This window comes from Diabrotica undecimpunctata, chromosome 3, assembly GCF_040954645.1.
Source record: "Diabrotica undecimpunctata isolate CICGRU chromosome 3, icDiaUnde3, whole genome shotgun sequence".
In the NCBI taxonomy this organism is placed as follows: domain Eukaryota; kingdom Metazoa; phylum Arthropoda; class Insecta; order Coleoptera; family Chrysomelidae; genus Diabrotica; species Diabrotica undecimpunctata.
Window position 1 is genome coordinate 12,523,833 of NC_092805.1, and position 22,318 is coordinate 12,546,150.

A 22,318-nucleotide genomic window follows, 5' to 3' on the forward strand; every position below is an offset into this window, starting at 1 on the left:
AAAAAGAAGTGGTTGAGTTTTTGTTCTTATATTTGTTGCTAATCTTTATATTTTCGTTATGTATTATTTTTTATGTTAAGACATTCTCTTAAATATATGCCTACATTTATTATATACAATATATGTACTAAAAATACCTAGTTTTGGCTTTTATTTGCGTTTTTAGTCGGTGGTGTACAGAATACACCGCGCACGTAGTTATGACTAATGGAGGGGCGCCCGTAGTTAAAGGTTAAGGAGTTGTATATATTGAGCTTTACTGCACGTTTTATTATTTTTATTTTTTAAATGTTTCTGGAGACCGCAAACAGTTCTGTTTGCTATTGAAATGCGTCTTTTCATTTCGTCGCCTGTCGTGTTAGTTGCGTTTACTAGCGATCCAAGATATGTGAATTCTTTGACTTCCTTAAAGGTATGGTTGTTAATTTGAGTTCTCTGTTAGATATTTCGGGGGTTTTTAGAAAACAACATATATTTGGTTTTTTCCTCGTTTACTACAAGTCGTAATTCACTTGCTGCGTCTGCAAGCCTTGTAAAACACTACACCATGTCTCTCATACTTCTGGATCATCAGCGAATACAAGAAAAATAGTTCCAAGAATTATCCCAATTCTTCTTGTACAACAATACCCTGTCTCAATTCTACAAAAGTGCAATTGAATTAAATACAAATTTTAAACAAAAAGAAAAAACAAAACTGTTCACATTTTTCTGTTATATTAATTTCTGTGTAAATAATGAGTTTTTCCAGGTTGTAAATTGGTATTAAATAAATTACACTTTTCATACAAAAGAAAATCCATTTACTGTTACATCTTTATGGACGTAATATTCGATCATTTCTTCTTTTTCTTGCGCTAAATATCACTTTTCAAATGATATGCTTCAAACTGTACTCCTAAATATGCTAAAACAGAAACTATGATGCCTTGTATGTAACTCAATATATTAAATTTATATAAATTTTTATTGCCACTGAAAAAACTACTGTTATCTTTTTAAAAATCTAAGGAATTATACAACAGTAACGTCCAATTTTTTAGAACACTAAAATTTGGGCTAAGGAGTCTCATGTGCGTAATGTTTTATTGTTAGTATTGTGAACGGAGGTTATTTTCGGTACAAAACGGATTGAAATAAATAGTCGAGAATGTGAAAATGTGCAACTGTTATGTCAGTGTTAACATTAAAAGATTTTCCAGCCGAGTTTATTGGGTTACGGTGTATTTTCAAGTATTTATGTAATAAGCGGTGTCAGTAACCTTTAGTGATTGATCCCTGATTGATCATTAAGTAGCACTTGATAAGTGATATACACAAGTCTAGGCCAAATTAAAAAGGAGCTGATTTTAAATAATAGTCTAATAATAAAAAAAATTGTTAAAATCCTTTATAAAAGGTATAAAAATTAAAAACCCAATGGGGCTATGTCATGAAGACAAAACGTTTGTGGAATCCATATTCCATCATCAGTGTCTAGGTGTACATGTTTTGAGCCACTAAATATATAGGTAAAAACCCGTTAAAAGTTATCGGTTACAATTTAGTTTACATTATTTAGTCTTATATAATAGGATGTTAAAGTTACCAGTGGATTTGATAACATCTCTCTTGTTATCAAATCCACTGTCTGGCAACTGCTCTGTTCTGGAGAATCTTGTCTGGCAACTTCGGGTTGCTCAAAAGGAAGATGAGAAAAAGCTTCTTTAGTTTTGACAAATAATTTTCTCAGTTGGGATGGAATGTAGAGTGATAGAAAAATTGAAGCCTTTTGACCGAACTTTGGTAGTTGAATCGGATATGTGAAGATCTGAGACATTGAGTACTGCGGTAGAAGGTTGTTGATTCGAAAGGGGCTATGAATTTTGCTGACAGATTAATTTGGCCAGTTTGTATTTCTGGATTAAGGTTTTGTTGTTAGAAACGTTTTGGGCTTTTTGGTGTATTTGCTTAATTTAGCGCCTGTACTTTCACTCAAGGATAGTGTGGGACTTCAGGTACTTCACGCGAAGTGTGCCAACCTGACCTTACCCACTAAACACCCCTATCTCCTACGGCATACTCGAAACTACCCTTATGTGTGAGATTATCCTGCACCTCACACATAGGTCATTTGTCTTTTTAGTTTTATAAGTAGGTATATATAAACACCCATGGCTTGACGAATTGCGTAAAATAAAAATTAGTATGTCTAAATTTGCATTTTGTCCAGGGCTTTATATGGGCAACCTTGTCCAATTTTCTTTAATTCTTTCTTCGGACCACTCTGTCTGCCACTATATCACACTATTTTTTCTGATTTGTACACTGAGCGACTTCATATCCCCCTTCTTTTATTGTACATAGTCACCTCCTCCCTTACCATTATTTAAATGGGTACAAGTCCTGTTGATATTTGTATATCAGTTATTGTGGTTGTCGTACCACAACAACACATCGTTCGTATCGTTTACGAAAGTAAACGACCAAGAGGAAGACCACAGATGAGATGGGTTGATGACATTACAAGAATAGCCGGAACAAATTGGAAATATGTTGCTCAGGATAGAGACCGATGGAAGGAGTTGGGAGAGGCCTATGTCCAAACATAGACGACAGAAGGCTAAAAAGAAGAAGAAGGGTTAATACTCTTGGTTGTATATTTTTTTACGCCCTCATCATCATTTCTATGTACTTTTTATTTCTTTAGTACTTCCTTCCAGACTGAGATAGCACATAGAACTGTACAATGTAGTAGTTCTAAGTGAATCTTCCTTATATATGAACTAGGCCACCATATTTGGGATTATCTTTGCTAAAGTGGCGGTCTTGTCTTCAGATTTCTCAATAACCCTTTCTCTATATGTTGTGAAATTAAATCGGTCATAGAGTTGAACCCCCAGATACCTCGCTCTTTTTTCGATATAATTTCAAGCTCTTTTAGGTTAAACTTCATAAATAAAGTCCCTCTTTTTTTCCTTTTATTATGACCACCTCTGTCTTTTTTTACTTATATGGATACATTGTTAAAAGCCGTATTTAAGAACCCTTTTCTATGATCCCCTAATTTATATCATCTTTCATTATGATGGCAATATCATCTGCAAAAGCAACTATTTTTAGCCCTTCCAAACTTCGAATACCATGTTTTACATGATATTTCACAGTACCGGTACCAACACCGATCTCTCAGGGACTCCTGACGTTTTGTCTAACCATTGTTTACTGTTTATTTTTATTTTTCTCTTTGATAGATAGTCACAAAGTAATCTTTGTAAAATATGTAAGTATATTCACGTTTTTCATAATTTCGGGAAACGGAAAATAAGAGGAAAAAACGGAAAAGACAACAAAATTATAAGATAACATTGAAGAAATAATCAAATACAACGAAATCATCAAAACATTAAACTAATGACAAGAGACAGGAAAGACTTATATAAAAAAAGGTAAATAGTTCTAATCCCAGTATTAGAAATTTCTAATGTGAATATTTTGGACAAATAACCATGAAATCGTCATTTCCACATAAAACTACTAAATATACAACGAATTGTTTTAGTTTTCTTACTTTATAATATGTTATAGCTTACCTCGTTGTTTCATATAATTGTCCCAAACTCCCCCATGTAAAATACCGGAAAAATAAACCCATGTCCACTGTCACATGACAAATTCATTTAAGAAAACAAACGCACGCACACATTCGACAGAAATATTACATGATCTTTTAGGTTGAGATCAGACCTTCAAACAGGTGAACAAAAATAGCGTCGCGCGGTGACAATTTTAGAGTCGCGAGATGCCACAGCTTGGATTGTTACTGGCAAATGAGCCTCGAATGTTCCTCACGGTAAATTTAAAATAAATTTCCTTCAGGGGTAATGATTCCCCAAGGATTTTTCTAGGTTAATTGTAATTTTCAAATGAGTGCTTTTCTTTCTGAATGGAAGATATTTTAACACGTTTTGAAGAATTTGATTTTTAGGAATTAAACTGTTTGGTTCATATTGACACTTTGTGTAAAACAGCTTTGTAATTTCCAAAGAATACAAAGAATAATGTCCATTTTGCTTTAAGTATATTACATTTATTTTAAATAAATTTAATGATAAAGATAAACTTGAATTCACTTTGTTAAAAATATATTTTACTTAATTTCTTTATAGTTTAACTAGCGTTTCCCAAAGTTTTTAAGTTTTTTGGTCGAGAAGCACTATTCACAACAGAAATTCTGCAGGGAGATCTTACCATATTGCACCTAAAACCTATATAGGTGCCACAGAGTAATATTAGGTGGGGGGGGGGGGGATATTAACCATTACATTTTCTATTTACTTTATTAATTTTTTGTTTCAATCGCAGACATAAGAAACTTAATTACATATAACGAAAAACAAAAATAAAATGAACATACAGATCCTATTTCTAAAATCATCATTTTAATGTGAAGAATAGGGCTGCCTTGATTTGCACAGGTTAGTAATATATGGTTGAATTTGGGATAACAGCAATCGAATGTCAGGTTCCGCATTTATTCGAGATACATAATTTGTTTTTAGTGGCCACATAGGCAGAGAATGCTGCTTTACATAAGTATGTTGTTGCAAAAAAGAGAAGAATAATTTTCGCTTTATCTGACAAAATTTTAAATCCGTCTTTGAGTTGACACCAAAAATCTAGTAATGATTTACTTTCAAAATGTTTTTTTTTAATTTCAGAATCCGATGTCAAATCTATCAGGCATTCATACTGCTGAGATGTTAAGGAAGCTGATTTCTTTATCATTGCAGGGTATGGTTCAGCAACCCAGAAGTTTTTTTAAATTTTTTCGTGGAATTCCGCAGGAAATTAATTATCGAAGTTTTCAAGTAAATTTAGCAGATGAACTCGTTAAAGTCAGCTTCAGGTATGTCCGATTCCAGTTCTTCTCGAAATTCTGTTATTAGTGGAAAGCTATCAAGATTTTTGATTTTTACTGATTCTGCTCAAAAAATTAAGTTCTTCCTATACGCTAGTAGTCTATCATCGGCGTTAAAGACAGTTATTGTCTTTCCCTAAAATGAGAGACTAACTTCATTGACCTTGGGTTAATTAAATATCCCAATTTAATTAACCAATGCTCATTACACAATCGGCCACCCAAGTCAAAATTTACACCTTCCATACTAAATATGTAAAGACGAATGTATCTGACGATGTCATCGCACACTACTCTAAACAGCTTTGTATTCAGTGGTCGTGATTTGATAAAATTAAATATCTTTACGATTTCGTCCAAGACTACTTTTAAGGAAGGCGACATTTTTTTTACTTTTATAGTCAATAAACAAATATGTTTAAATAATAATAAAAATAACAGTTAGTGTCTCAATTTTAATAAAGTAATTTAATTAAAATTCATATGTATACATTTCAACATATGGGTCCTTGACCTGGTTTACTTTTTAAAAAATGTACAATCAATCTTGTTCCGAAGGTTATTGTCACTGTAAACAGACAATTTTTGACATATCAAATTAGTTGGCATTTAATTCCAATCCATTTACAGCCAACCACTGTTTGCTGTTGTGGTTATTTTTCAAGTACTACAAAGTAAGCAATTAACCACATGTTGCATATAATAGTCAAAAGTTTACCCTACGTTTTTATCATGTATACCTGGTAATAGCACTTATAATGGACTTCCTGTCTATGATGTAGCCCGCAGGGGTACTTTTTAAATTAATGTAACTTGTTATGAAGGTTTCTTTAAATAATTTTTTTATTTAGAAGACAGTTTCATTTATGAGAACAATTTTGACGTCATCACAAATATTTCTAAGCTTTTAATAAAATGTGAATGTTTTTAAAAAATAATTAAAAGGTATGAAGCGATCATTATTTTTCAATTAGTTTAAAAAATTAAAATTTTACTGTCCAAAAAAAGTATGCAACCTATTCTTAACAGATTAAGTGCCACGATATTGAAAATTTTAATGTCTTCATTGGTCGATCACTTTTTTTTTAATTTCTCTTACTTTCTTTCAACTTTCAAATCAAAACCTAACACTCTAAAATGTGAATTTTGGTTAAAATTTTATTTTTAAAAATGTGAGTCTACGTTGAAGTTTCGCGGCAACCAGCAAGGTTTTTATCACAAAATGTCTATGAGAGTCCAACGTGGCATCACGCCTTGACTTGTGTATTCCTGTTGAAAACGTGTCGGCAAATCCCACAAGCGAAAGTGCCGTCGCCGTGGCTTGCGTTTTTCTCATCAGTGCTTAGATTAGAGCGGTACAGTGCAGTCGTACGAGAAAGAGCAACATAAACTTGAAAAATATTAGCAAGAAATTTTGTCAGATGAAGAATCGGATGAGTTTGGCGACACGTATCTTTCGGACGAGTACCAACTAACCGATTCTAGTGACAGTGAAAATTAATCGCGTACTTTCGGAGAACATGTTGATACTACTATAAAATTTGTCATTGCATAACATTCTGAAGCCTCCTATTACCAAATATGAAGTCTCTGGAAAGGGAGTTACTTAATCTGCTGTCCAGTGTTCAAGTAGTGGATGGGCTCTAACATGGATCAGCCTATGTTCCTTGTATCAGCCTTTAAGGACTGGCAGACCATCCAAGTGTTTTAAATCTTCCCAAATCCAAGTGTAATTCGTAAATTCTTCCCCAAATAAAAAAAAATCTTCTTTCCCAAATAAAAGTGTAATTCTTCCCCAAATCAACAAATCTCCTTTCCCAAATAAAAAAATGAAATTCCAGTCTTGGGGTTGGAGCCGGCAGGCTACAAGAGAACAAAAAAAACCTTTTTATTCTGTGTTCTTGTATTTATTTTAATATAGTTTTTGTTCTAGTAACAAAAACTAGAATTTATTTGCCATTAAGTGATCTTGGCTCAAATATTTAATGTTAATACACTGGAATATATTATATTATAAGATTTAGACGATTGGAAACTGGCAAATTTAAATGGAAGATGTGTGGTAACTTACCAAAACTTATTTGGAAGTTTTATTTTCCATAAACAACGTAACTTCTTAAGGCACAAAACTAAATACTTCTTAAACAACAACAAAAAAAACTCTTCACCTTTCCCAAAAAAAAAAAAATAATAAAATACCTTAAATTCTTTTTCCTTCCTTTAAGTTCTGCCTGCCGCAAACTCAACAACCTATCTCCAGAAAGTTCTGTTCCAAAATGGCCATTACATTATTCTTTTTCCTTTTGACAAGGGAATAGATTATCTTATCAACGATATCGATGCTCGAAAGTCATAAAATGAAATATTAGAGATAGTATTGTGGGTTGCATACTCCAACGGCGGCAAATTAGTAGCTATTGTAGGGATTCGGTTTGCTAACGTTCAAAATGTTAGATTATTAACGATCGTAACGGTACAGCACCATACCAACAAATGTAGTGATGAAACTTATGGATGGACTGCTTGACACAGGACGAACACTTGCGATTGATAACTACTAACATTCTGTCACATTTGCACATGAACTCCTACAGCGAAAAACTTATATGATTGGTACGCGCAAACCCCAAATGTAATCCTAAAAACGTCATTGTAAAAAATTAAAAGTAGGCGAAAAATGCAGCTGAACAAATTAATTCGGGCATCGTTGTTCAGAAGTGGACGGATAAGCGAGATGTGCTGATGATTAGTACCAAATTAGCTGACGAAATGGTGACAATGTAAAGGGCACGCGGTATTGTAAAGCCAAAGAATGTCATCGAATATAATAAATATATAAGCTTTATTAATATATCAGATTAAATGAAAAGCTATAATTCGCCACTATTTAAAGGATAAAATGGCACAGAAAACTATCGATGGAGCTCTTGACTGGCACAGGACTTATAAATGCCTATGTCGCGCATCAAAGCATGACGATTATCAATTTCAAGGAAGAGGTAATTCGGGGCCTATTTTATGAAAAATAGTCACGAACTCAGCGGTGTTGATCGTAAGACAATATACAACGTGTTACGCAAAAATAGTAGAAGACAAAGGAAGGGCTCAGAGGAAAGCAACCAACACCTCATTGACATGTGATTGCTGTAAAAAATTCTATTGCTTTGGCTGCTTTTTTGTACTACATTCCGTGACAAAAAAATTAAATTAGTACTTTAGATACAATTTTGATATAATATTACGCTTTTTTTATAAAAATAAAGATTATTTTGCCTAAAATGTGTTCTGACTATGAATATATAACAAAAAATATAATTATGCAATTGTTACTTATAAATATTATGGTCCATGTGAGTCCTCGTTGACACCTCGGAAGCACAGGCTAAGTATGTTTTCTAGACCATCTGGCCAGGTTCGAGATGTCCCTACGTATTTTAAATGAGTTCGAGAAGGCGCTGTTGAGCTACACAGCATTTTCTGACGACCTAGCGCGTGAGTTCACTTCGGCATCACGAGGCCCGTATATGTGCAAAGTTATGTGGAATATGTAAAGAAGCAACATAAAATGCACATCAGTTGATTTAGTCATCCTATGTTCTCTCTTAAACAAACACTTCTCTTTAGCGACTAACTTTTGATTCACTGATGGTGGTCGCTATTTTATATTTTACATTAATAGCATTACATTCTATTGTGGTTTAATCCCTTATTAAAAAATATCTTAATCCTTTATATCAAGCAGTCAAATATGTCTACACAGCTTCTAATTTCCAAAGATAAAATAAATTAAAAAGTAAAATAGGTTTGCATGAACTGATTAAATAAGTCTTTCTCAGAAAGTTGAGTCTAATTTCAGTATATAACAAGTATAAAATATTATTAATAAAAAATATCTCCGCTAAGACATAGTAATTCTTCAAAATTGACAAATGAATTGTCCAAAATGTAATAAAAATAACTTGAAAAAGTTAAAATTACATTGCGTAAAATTGACTCCTTCAATAAATGACAAAACTTGAAAATTTGTTTGAAAAATGATAAAGTTGTAGTGATTGATATAACCAACACAGGAAAAAATTAATTTGAATATAAGCACGTATAGAACGGTACAAAAAAGATTAGCATGGCATCTGAGAAAGTATGGTGTCCACAATCGAAAACAAAAAGAAACACAATATTAATTTATTTTACAGCTTACGCGACACAACAGTTTATTTTAGACTAAACTTAAAAATCTAATTTCTTTGTCTTTATATGGTTTGGCTCTGAATCAAAACGCGCTGGAAATTTCTACCGACATCTCCACGTAACGGTATGGTTCTCTTGGAACTACATCGTAGCTATCTGAACACCGGTTCTTTTTCTCTATCTCTCGGCCATTTTCTGGAGACGCGGCATTTGCGTTCGATTGAAACTTTGGAAGACAGTGCGTTACATTGCCCCCTCCATAAGAGTTGGTTCCTCCTGGAACCTTGTCGGTACTGGAACTGGATACTGGTGTCAGCAACTAGACCCTCTCTTACAACTCCTAGTTATATAAAAGGCACAAGGGACGGTGTTCTGTCCGCACCAGTAACTATGCAGATTGCAACAGATCTAATTCATCTTATTTCAGACAATCCTCCATTCTAATTGGCGACACTCTAGTTTTGGCATGACTAACTTTTGCACGTTGTGCTCTCACAACTGAAGTAATACTTTCCATACATCTTGGTAGGTAGGTTGGTCATTGGCAGTGTTTTTCGTTACTAGATAAAAAACGTAACGTGTTGCAACTTGGAGTTTCAAAACTTCTTCGGAGGCTGGTAGTTGGCATTGAAGTTCTGCAACTCGAGCAAACTACCTTTGAAAGATAGATGCAAAACCTTGGTCGTCTTTAATATTGGCATACGGCATTATGGAAGTGCAAGTAGATTTTGCTTTACTTCAGTGGTACCACCATGTCTTGCTCTACCGGTACCTCCATAGGCCCCCATGAATTCCTCAAACGCAAGTCGAAATCTTGCTTATTCGGTAGATAACATCGTTAATCATCTTTATAATAAGGTACAGATCTTCCCAGATCTGCTGCAATTTGGGAGAACAATCCTTTCGCTTCTTTTAATTAGAGAGACAGACTTTGTCGTTCTTATTAAAACACCCATTTTCTGCTTGAGTATAGAATCGTTCCAGCGATCTGAAGATGGAAATAGACCAACTTGTGTTTTTCGTCCATTCTTCTTTGCAATTCATTCACATAATCTTCGCCAGCTACATCTTCTTCAGGTCGACATTCAAACTCAAACTTTGGCCCGTTGATTATTTAACAGCGGATCTATAGGCTATTGCGAAGAACGGAAGGTATTGGTGCCAGTCTCGCTGATGATTGGACACAATTTTTTCTTTACAAATACTTGCCAACTGTCTTATTCATCGCCTCATCCATTCCATCCGACTGTGGATGATAGGTTGTAGTTCTGGTTTTCTTCATGCCTAGTGTATCACAGATCCCCTGGAAGAGATCGCTTTCCAAACTCCTTCCTTGGCCACTATGGATCTCTAAAGGCACTCCAAATCGGCTGATATACTCTTTGATCAACACATCTGCAACAGCGGCGGCCTCCTGATCTAGAATTGCGTAGATCTCGACCCACTTATTATTATATTATTTTATTATTATTATATTATTTAAGCAAGCTGTCTTCCATGAGAAAGGAATCCCACTGGGCCAATACGTCTTAACTATTGAGCATAGGCTTGATATTTCTTGCCAAGTTGGTCAACGGTTTTCTTCTTTCCATTTTCGAATTTTCTGGATCTTTCTCTTGTTCTCCTCTAATCTTAGTCGACGTCCACTTGTCGTTGACCATCGCCGTTCTTAGCAGTACTACTTCCTTGAACTCTGTTTCTTAAACTGGATTAACCACTTAAGGTTAGTAACTTAATATGTTGTTTCAATGATGTTCTGTATTATTTTATTATCTCATTGGCCACATATATATTCAGTTCTTGTATTAAGTTTTTATTTTCTCTGGAAGATCTACAAAAATGACGGAATGCCATAGCACAAATATGATATATTTTATTCGAAAACCTACTTTTACTGTTATAGTTAATTGTATTACTTTTATTAGCTTTTTAAAATAAACGATAATAAATAAGAAAAGTAGTATAGTACGAATACAGATGACAAAATAACATAACGTTTTTTTTTTAATATATTTTTTAACTTTTAGAAATCTTCTAAACGAGAAAATATACTTCAAGCGACACTTCTTGTACAAAAGAAAAGTCAAAAGAATAGCTTTAGAAGAAAAATACTGATGTGGCAGAGGAGAGAAGAAAAGTTTACAAAGTTAGCAGCAATAGAGATGAAATTTCCAAGAAAAACTGCAGGGAAAACAATGTGAAACAGGTAGAAAAATGAAGATAGACGAATATCTAAAGGCAGTAGGTATAAGAACTTAAATGGTTTTTATATGTCGTAAGTGTGAATGAGTAGTTAGTTACAGAAGAAAGTTAAAAAAGTTAAAAGACGCTAGGAAAAAAAAAGGATGCAGGTCAAGGAAAAGCTGAGAGTAAAAAGAAGCAAAAGTTAAGAAGAAATGTTAAGTTTGACGAGGGATCGTAAAGCATGGGGAAAATGGATTAAAATTTGTTCCAATACTTCATATTTTTTGTCATTTTTTTTAACAATTTTAGAAATAACTAGGAGTTTGATTAAATATATTTATACAGTTCAAATATTATGCGTAAAATACGAAGAAATATTAATCATGTATCTGAATATAGACACAAAAGTTAAGCCGGTATTACCTTTAGACCTAGCGCTAATAAGTAAAAAGTAGAAAATAAGTTGCTCCTTTAAACCTTATTCATTCTACAAATTCCCAATCGTCAACATAACCACGTGTAAGCCAAACAGGGTCGTACTGATGTACGACCTATGTATCATATGATTTTTAAAAATATTTACTTTTGAAACTGTTAGTGTAAGAATTTCTTGAAATTTAATCATTATATCACAATTAAACTAAACTCTAAAAAATAACACGACCAGTAAATAACTTAACAATAACTATAACATAAATATAACACAATATAATTAACTTAAAAATCAACACGATACAATTTGAATTTAAAATGGTGGCAAGTTAGGATCTGTAACATGAGAATATGTCTCGCTTACGGTAATAAATTAATTTTTATAGCCTCTTGACGAATGAGACGGCGAATATCAACACGTGCTCATTTTTACTGATGGGAATTTGGTAAACGAATATACTTTAGCTCTGTATTTCGTTTTTATTATGCGTCAGTTGCCCCCACATAGGCTAAACATCATATTTTTAGATATGTTTATTTTTTAGTGATATATGTATACTTATCCGATAATCTTTTGAATGTTTTATGATTGTTTTCTTCCAATTTTTAAACCGATTTATGTTGTGCGGTTAAATTAGTGTAAAATATTTTTAAACCAACCTCCACACGTACGCATGCTTTTAAAAATGATTTATAAATTAAACAAATCAATTAGTTTATTGCCATTCATTATTAAATACATTAAATCTTTCTAAGATAAACTATTAAGATATAAGCAATAACCCTGTAATAATAAATAAAATTAGAAATAAGAGAAGGATGTTGTATTTAATTATTTAATAACTCTTTTTTATTTTTACTATTGTCTTCTTCTTTAAGTGACATATTTTCCTTTAGGAAAATTTATTTATTTATTTTTCAAAATCATCATGGCTATTCTAATCTAAGGTGTGGCTGTTCTCTGCTCTAAATAGTTCGATTGATGTCCATTCGTACCACGTTAGGCAGCCATGATATTATTCCGCTTCGTATGCTTCTGTTTCTCTGGATCTTTCCTTGTATATCTGAGTGTCATAAAATGTACTTTTCGAATGTGCTTCATCCAGAGAAGCTGCGGTTGATATCGTCGGTATACTGCGAAAACCAGGTAAATGTCGGAATACCGAAATCGAAAAAAAACGTTTTTAAAGTTTAGTTTTTTATTGTGAATTAAGCAGTCAGCTTGTTTTTGATATTAGGTATTCTAGTGAAAGATGCATATATCTGAAATGATATTCTATCATTAGTTTGAAAAAGTTGAGACACCTATCTGACTAATCCTAAATTTAAGTTGGAAATGCTATCACTTACCTGGTTTTACCTGTAAATCTAATTAAATCAATTACTCTTCAAATAACATATTTAACACAAATATAATAAACCAAGTATAATATTTTCCAATTTTGTGATAGAGATATGAGGCTTTTACTAGGTAATAGCAATGTTTTAAGGTATTAGTCGATATTCATGACATTTAACTGGTTTTCCCTGAAAATTTTATTAACAGCTGTGTGTAGTTATAGTTATTATTTATATGAATGATAGGCAGTTTTATAGAAAAAAACAAATTTATTTCGAATATAATAATAACAATATTATTATTATGAGGCTTCCTCGTCCAATTCGTCACTAAAATCAGGCTCTGGCAAGATGTCTAATACATCATTTCCCGTTTTCAAATTATGATACCACCCGTGATATTCCTCCGGTATCACATAGCTGTAACAAATCTCTCTTTTTTGCTATGCTAATTGGCAAATGTGCATCATAAAGTCGCTTAAGTTCTTCAAGATTGCTTGTATTAGTTGATAACTTGGCGTGCTTTTTTCTTGTTGACTGCCGTGCAGTATCAGTAAGGGAATAATTGAAGCTTGTTGACATGTCATAATTAAAATAGATTCTCTTTGTCTCTCCTTTCATGAATCTCATTCTTTTTATCTTCAACCACATTATTTTTTCGCCGTTTTGGTCTTTTGTCCGGTTTTTAATTAAAGTGTGTGACAAATTTTTTAAACCGTAAAAGTCATAGTATTTAAATTCTTTACATTTTAATGATTCTATACACACTTTTTATCATCAACCTTAATATTTTTAGTTCCTCTTGCATTTTGAAAAACAGACAAGTAATCTGGCATCCCACAGATAGATCTGTGTTTTTTAGCGGTTTCGATACTACTATGGATAGAGTCAACTTCCATATAGGAATGTCCAGACTCTAAAAATTTGTGTTCAATAATATTTAAATGGTCTATGTTTTGAACAGCCCTTAATAGCAAGGCTGCAATATTCTAATTACGATTCTCTCCCTCGCAGGTATCAGAAAATAAACTTATTTCACTTATTTCACTTACTTACATATTCTGGAACACATTTTGATAAGCAGTGGAGTATAATGTTTCCTATTTCAGAACTTTCTCGTCTACCGTTAATTTCTGACCAGGCAAAACAGTAAGCTGCATTTGGTAATGCGGCTTCATATACACACAAATTCTAGACATATAATTTTCGAGAATAATATAGTTGTCCAGTCAATCCACTTGGAATCTGTAGTACGGCCTGTAGATCGAAAGTAATTGAAACAAAATCACATTGTTCATCAGATCTTTTCATATCATTTTGTTTTTTAAGATTACGTACTTCTTTTCTTTTCCGATGTTCTCTATAACTGTCTTCTAAATCCGATTTGTCAGTTGGATTAGCCCTATTTATTACAAACTAAACATTGATCTTTTCTAGCAACAAAAAAGCTTAAATTATAGTTGTTAGAAAATATTCAGTCATTTATAAAAAGTACATTTTTCTTATACTTAAATTTTTGCCCAAATATCTATGCTTTGAACTTTGGCGAATATAATGTGGGCCCATGGTTAGAAAAGACTCAATATGAGCCTTCACGATTTTTCGGGTTTTACTGCTTGTTTTATTTGGCGGTGTATGCTTGTCTCTTTTATTCGTATCTGCATAACAGTCTAGAATATCAGTTTTTCTTACATCTTGTATTAACAACGCTGATATACAAAGTGTCTTACAAAAAAATTTCTCACATACCTGTATGTCTTGATCATTCAAAGAAAAGTAACACTTTTTGGAAAATGCACGTCGTTTTTTAAACTTCGACGAACTGCAAAGACTCTCTTTGGTGGCTCCGTTTTAATACGTGCAATAAGAAAATGTTTCTGGCCTATATGTTCTAACTTTCAATAATCACGACATAGTCTTTGTCTGTAATCTTCGCTGAAATAACTGGCACATATGTAAAAGCACTCTAAACAATTAACTGGTTTTGTCAATTTTGCTGGTCGATGTTCTCTTTTTTATTTCATAAGGCAAACCCTCAGCACGCCTCCTTTTTGCGACATTTATTACCCAATCTTTGGGGTTAGCTTTTCTCCAACGTTTTAGTGGACGTAGGTCTTTTCATACTTTGTCAAGAACTAGATTTAATATTCAACTAGCTATTTCAGTTGACACTAAATTGTTCGTGGGTGCACCTATTTCAGTGTTTTTTTTTTCTTATCATTTAGGCTATCAAAGACAGCTGTGTGTAAATCATATAGACTTACTAGAAAGAGCGATCCCTCTTCACTTGGTTGATATGTGGGGTCTACATCTGAAAAGTCACTATCAAAAATGGATTTCATTATTGAGACTATATTGTTATCAGAATCATCAAGAATTGAACTGCTGTCTTCAGTTATTCTATCCGTGTTTGTGTTATAAGATCATTTATGGGTTTAGCTGAATAACCATTTCTAAATTTTAACTCAACCCGTTTTCAGGTAAAATGAAGTAAGTGTACTTAAAGGTTTTTACTAGTCGACATGAAAGAGAAATTTTAATAAATCATACACGTAAAATGTATTAAAGACACTTATCACCTTTTTACTGAATATGGTATGCAGGAGTAGAAATATATTGTTGTCCGGCATAATAATATATGTGGGCTTACTTTCTTTTACATGCAACAAAACTTTAATTTTATGGAAGTAAGTAGCGATATATTGTTTTATTTGAAAATGAAAATTTGATTAGGTGTAACTTATTTGTTTATTACACAAATTATCTGCTGAATGGTAAGTCGTATCATTTATTGGGTTTTACCTGTATGTAGAGCGGAAATTTTGGTATACTTAACTCAATATTTTAAAATTTGTCATTTACCTGATTTTCGCAGTATACCGACGATATTTAAACGATGCTGTATTAAGCTTAATTAAATATCTTATATTCTTAAATAGGCGTTCACATGTCTATTATTTGTATGGTTAAATACATTTCAATTTTATGGTCTCTTGCCAAATCCAGAAAAAACTATTTAACTTATATACAAGTTGTACTCGTTGAATACCAGCAAAATTACTTAACTTTGCATTTTCTAAGATCATAAACGAACATTTATACAACTTTTCTTTCCGACGATTGCCCTTGAGCATTCAATTCACTTTGGAAAATTGACTTTCGTAACTTTGTGCACTTTTAAGAAAGAATGATTTTAAGGAAATTGAAGAACTATCGGAAAATTCGATTTGTCAAATTTTTATTATAAAAGACCCTTTTGTCGAGTGCAGTCCTTGAGGGGAAACCAGTAATATGTTGTCTGATGAGATGGTTTGATGAAAATGTCAAATAAAAAAGAATGACAAACATAACTACAAAGAAAGTTTTGTGATTTCGATTTTATATACCGAATTGACTTATTGTGTTCGTAGGTGTAAAAAATATTCTGGAATAGTCGTTTCTGTGACAGATGGAACCCCAAAATTGAGTTTTACTTCAGTTTAATCGTTTTCTAGATAGGATCTTGCTATTTTGTATGATTTTAATTTTAGAATTATCCTTCCGTATTAATATTTGCAAATTTTTTATATTTACTTTAATATTATTATCAAAAAAAATTAGAAAATCTTTAAAAATCTAAATAGTTAATCTGGGGCACACGTTCAAAATTCTATAGGCTGTTAAAATTACCAATAAACAATATTCTTTATTATCTAAACACGATTTAGAAAAAAGCAAAGAGTTGGACATAAGATGAACTGATAGTAGGCTGAACTATATGGGAGGTTTTTAAGCAAATATTTTCCATTATATAGTCTGTATGATGTTCTTTGCTTACCAATGCGATGTTATATAACTTTCAGTGTGATTGATGTAGTTTTGTGATTGAATGATGTATCATTTTATTTTGAAGTCACCTCGTATATGTGTTAATTGAAATCCCCTTATATATGCATTATAATAACGAAGAAATTTTTTCAATGTTTCTTAGTTCGTATCCTTCAATTTATAATCTTTCGTTCTTTTTAGGTCGCCGCCGTCGATAATAAATTGTTTTATTGTTTATTTATGTCACAGGCGCAAATTCTTCGATATTCCTTTGTTCAAACCGCCCGATATTGCGTTTTCAAATTAATTTACGTCTTAATTTCCGTTGTGTTTAGTTTATACCCTAAGTGCTTTGTTTGTTCTAGTTTATGCGAGCAATTTTTAAAGATTATTTCGTCACTTTCGTTGGAGCCGCGGTGAAGAGCGGTGATCTGATCTCCAGCGTCATGTCCAAATTCAATTTGAATTTGTAGTTTTCTGTTTTTGTCCCTTTTCAGGGAAATCTTCATCTTACGTTATGGAAATCAATTTTAGTAGCAGTTAATCGTCTAATTCCACCTGTTCCGGTTGTTTAAGAGGCAGAGTCATAAGTTTTGTGCTCAGTGCCGGCTTCGGCCTCAAATGGTCGATCCAATTTGCAGTGTGAGATCCAGTCCCTTTTTTTCGTGTGTTCGTGTCCAGGATTCAACTCCATCCACGTCAGATTTTCGTTCCAGATTATGGAAATAGTTTCCCTTTGTTCCAGAGTTTCGTTCTTGCAGTTTCAGTCCAGAGATATAACAAGTTTCAGAGTTATGTGCGAAATAGTGAAATCCAGGTAACATTTTTTTGTGTAAATTTAAAGTAAAGACAGGCATTTTTTTAATAATTGCTTTCATACAGGATAAAAATTTGTAATATTTAAAGTAGTAAATTTTATGGTTTGACTTTAGCTGTCAATTTATTTGTTCAGTTTTTTTAAATTTAATGTTAATTTATGACAGCTTGTTTTAGCATTTTTGATTTGTTTTGTTTTCTTTAAAAGAAAGGTTAGCTTACATGTAAATTTTGTAAGTTTTTGTAGTATCTTCAACTCCTGGAAATTGTAAACAGATGACACATGTAAGTTTTTTTTGTATTTTTGTATTTTGCAGCTATTGTTCTTATATTTTTGTATTGTTTTTTTTGAGCATTTTTGTGTTCTCGATGTTTTGTAACTGTTTGTGGTGACACAAAAATAAATGTTAAATTTTGTTTCTTAACATTTGTTTATTTTTTTTAACTAACCCTTTTTTTGAGTTTCCATTTGGAAAAGATATGTTTTTTTATGTTTAATAACTATATCTCCAGTTACAACTAGCTGGTTGTAATAGGTATAATTAGGCACCTCAAGTGGCGCCCTATATTAAATTTCTTGAGGTGTTTCCGGTTTATTTTCATTCTGTTTGTCCCAAGAGATTTATGACCCTTTATTTCATTTTTCTGTAGTTGCCCCAATCCAAACACCCTGTTTTTTACTTATCCACGACCCCAGCTCTCCAACTAACCCCTGAGTGCCCGTTCGCACAAGTAGCGTTTATTTTGCTTACCCTATCTTCGCCCCAAGAATTTCTATTCCCCAATCTTCTACCCCCAAAATCTTACCCTATGGTAGGCAAAATAAATCGTTACAACTAAACACAGTAAAATTTTACATAACATCCCAAAGAAAAATTTTAGATTTGAGAACCTTTCAGAAGACCTTGAGATATCACTTTTGTCATTTTACAGAACTTAAGGAAAGATGTTGCAGATTCAAGTTGTAAAGGGAGATAATTGTATAATTTTTTTGCTGAATATAATGTAGATTTCTTTACTAACTCAGTGGATGGGATCGGTAAATACACATCAAAGCTTGAATTTTTAGTGGAGTAGTCATGACTAGGTTAGGCTGGAAAAACATGTAGGTGTTTACGAATTAAGCAAACAGTTTCTAACTAGAACTCCAAAAAGGAACACCATATCGAAGATGAGACTCGAACAAAGAAAAATATGTTATTTTGGAAGATGCTAAATTGATTTCCTTCGAAACAGATCTTATTGCATAGCAGGCTGAGGCTAGTTTCTTATTTAACAAATCGATATAGATCATTTAAGATTGCTATCTATAAAAATTTATAGTATAACACTTCAACAAGCTCTAGTATTAAACTTTTTTTTAATTTATTCAATACTTTTTTCCTAGAAAAACATTAAAGCTCTTTCTGAATGGCAGTAAATCACAAAAAAAATATAAATAGATTTAAGGTCCGCTCTTTCAACCAACACGTTTTATCTAGACCGCTAAAAATGTGTTGTAATTATTTTTTTGTGCGTTCTTATAAAAGATCTAATTAAACTTGAACATTTTGGCAAGAGCCAGCTGAGCCTAGTTTCATGAGTTGAGTTGACTTCATTCCAACGGATTTTTTAAGCAACTGCATATTGTTTTTAACTCAATACCAATTTACCCGGTAAATTGGACGGTGTTGGGTTTTATTGTCAACATTGTAACGTGGGAAGAACCTAGTGTAGTAAACTTGAATGTATCATGTTTAATGGAACGTGAAAAATTTTTTTCATGAGAAAAGAAAACGAAAAGAACGTGATAAAGTTTTAGTAATCAATTTATTAATTATAATCAATATGAAATATACAATATCCAGGGTGTAACAAAATGGTAGGTCATAAATTAAAGTACGTATTCTGCGACCAAAAATAGTTCGATTGAACCTAACTTACCTTTGTACAAATGTGCACATAAAAAAAGGGACAGCCCTTTAACGTTAGAAAATGAACATCGATTTTTTCCAATATATCGGAAATATTATCCTGATTTATATTGAATTAGATTTTATATTGAAAATAGACCTGTGGCTTTCTTATGTCAGGAATATTTTGAATCTATCTGTCAATCAAAGTGAAATTTGTACACCCTATAAAAATTTTATGGGGGCTTTGTTCCTAAAACCCCCCAAATGTTTTATCGAGATGGGGCTACTTTTTTATTATGTTTTAAAAATTATCTAGTTGGCTGTATAACACTTGTTGCTATGGTTACTATGTATTAAATAGTAGCATTAACAATACATAGGGTAACTAGTACAGTGATTGGCCACTTAAGTAATTGCCTTCTTCTTCTTCTTAACATGCCATACACCATAGTGCGTAGGCGACTATCTCATTACTAGAATTCTGTTCTTGGCGGCGTGACACAGCTCGCCTGTATTGTGTATTCCTGTCCATTCTTTAATATTTCTTAACCAGGATAATTGTTTGCGGTCGGCTCCTCTCCTACCTTCAATCTTCCCTTGTAGGATTAACTGTGGTATTTCATATTTTGCTCCTCTCAATATGTGCCCAAGGTAACCAATCTTGCGTTTTTTAATTAATTTAAAGAGTTCTCTTTCCACGCCGGCTCTCTTAAGGACGTCATCGTTTCGAACTCTATCCACCCAAGGTATGCGCATCATTCTTCTTAATGACCACATTTCAAATGCTTCAAGTTTGTTGATAGATGTTTTTTTCAAAGTCCACGTTTCCATGCCATAAAGCAAGATGGACCATATGTAGCACTTGACCATTCTGTAGCGTATTTCGAAATGTAGGTTTTGATTACATAGGAGCGGTCTGAATTTCACAAAAGCTTGTCTTGCCATTTGTATTCGGGTTTTTATCTCTTGTTGTGGATCCGATTGGTCATTGATTGTGGTGCCAAGGTATTTAAAAGTTTTCACGCGTTTTATGCGATCGTCACCTATGCATATTATCGGGTTTCCTGGAGGGTTTCTGCTAATGACCATATATTTAGTTTTCAAAATGTTAATTTTGAGGCCATATTTTTTACCTATGCTATTCACCCTATCAAGTAATAACTGCTGATCTTCCAATTTATCAGTTATAATCACTGTGTCGTCTGCATAGCGTAGGCTGCTAATTGGTATGCCGTAAGGAATTGCCAATTTAATTAAAATTGTAAATTGGTATCTTTTAAAGCGAAATATTTTGTAAGGTTTTTTTTTAACTCAGCTTATTTTAATCAGAAATAATAATGTATATCAAAAATAAACACAAATTTAAAAACTTACAGAACTTCACAGTTATTGGCCATACAAACATAGTTATTGGCATATAGAATTAAAGTCATTGGCCAGTCATAAAATTCCCAATTTTCTTTTTTTGTTTGTGCAGGTAAGGCACACAAAACTATTTAAGTTTTCAATTTCTTGTTGTTTCTTTGCACAAGTACCAATATGGTAGCCTCTAACACAAAATAGACATTTTATTCCAACTTTTGATATAGATGTGTTATAGGAACAAGAATAACACAATCCTGTATACAAAAGGCCATTTACAGGTGGGTTGGTGTCGTCTGATTGTTTTACCGTTATATCTGAGAGAATTTGTATCTTTTCATGTTATGGATATCCCTCAGTTTCAAAAAATAACTTTCTTTTAGTCGACTCACCAGCAAAAGTTTTTCTTTGCTGGTGTCCAAATTTGTACATTTGCTTTGGGATGTATTCTTCAAACTTGATGAATTCATATTGTTGCAGACATCGAAAAATATGTTATCAATTGTGGACAGATTAACGTTTTCCTCTATAGAATCAGGAAATTGGTTCCGCGACAATTTTTTTTTTCTTTGAGGACAATAACATCTGGTATATGTACTTTAACTTCCACTTTTCAAAGTAGTGCTTTTAATTGTATGATCAATAAGTGTATCTGCTTTCAAAATATTTGTATCTGCAATATCAACTGTATTTACTGTAGCATTTTTTTTATTGTTCACAACAGTTTTTATTACTTTCATCTTGATTTCCTTGTTTTTTTGACCTTTATTGTTTGATTTTGCGTCAATTCGCTTTTGTTTTCGTTTTAATTTTATTTTTTCTTGTTCTGCTTTTTCTTCAATTTTACGCCTTTCTGCATTTTGACGAACTGAAGAAGTGAGCACGAAAGGCAACCTTTCTGTTTGCTTTTTGCCTTTTCTTTCTGGGATTTTTGGGCAAAAAAAGAATTTGTAGATTGAAGTGTCAATTTCTTTAGATAATGAGTTGTCTTGATTAACTAAAGGCAGATTATTGGATGTCGATTGAATATCTTCTATCATTGTATCTTCTGTGACATATTTTATATTGTATATAATACCAACGTTTTCTGGAAATTGAACTCGAAAATCCGAAAGTAGATTTTCTTTTGTAATAACAGGAATAATATCTATAGGGTTAAGTGTAATATCTGAAGATAATTACTATTTAAATGGGAATAAGCCACAATTAAAGGTTAAAGTACGTTTATTAATGTTTCAATTTCCACTTCGGAAATCGTTCTCAAAATACAAACATTAGTAAATTAAACAAATTTTGTTTTTTTGTTACTTAGTGAAAAATTCTTTTAATAATTTAATTTTATCTGACTCATCTATATTGACAATTCAGTCATACATTATACATTTTAAAGTAGAGG

The 22,318-nt window shown here is 32.5% G+C and overlaps 1 protein-coding gene across 7 annotated transcripts in view; it reads right to left on the reverse strand.

Moving 5' to 3' along the window:
• The window catches only part of Stacl (SH3 and cysteine-rich domain-containing protein), a 707,685-nt gene that overhangs the window by 639,941 nt on the left and 45,426 nt on the right, over positions 1-22,318 (reverse strand). For 2 of the 7 annotated variants that reach the window (XM_072525277.1, XM_072525272.1), the window contains exon 1: positions 3,573-3,789. The exons of the other annotated variants lie outside the window; for them this stretch is intronic. In XM_072525277.1, the coding sequence (XP_072381378.1) occupies positions 3,573-3,585 (13 nt within the window). In that variant the 5' untranslated portion in view covers positions 3,586-3,789. Of the gene's footprint in view, positions 1-3,572; positions 3,790-22,318 lie in introns of those variants that run through there. 7 annotated transcript variants of the gene reach the window in all.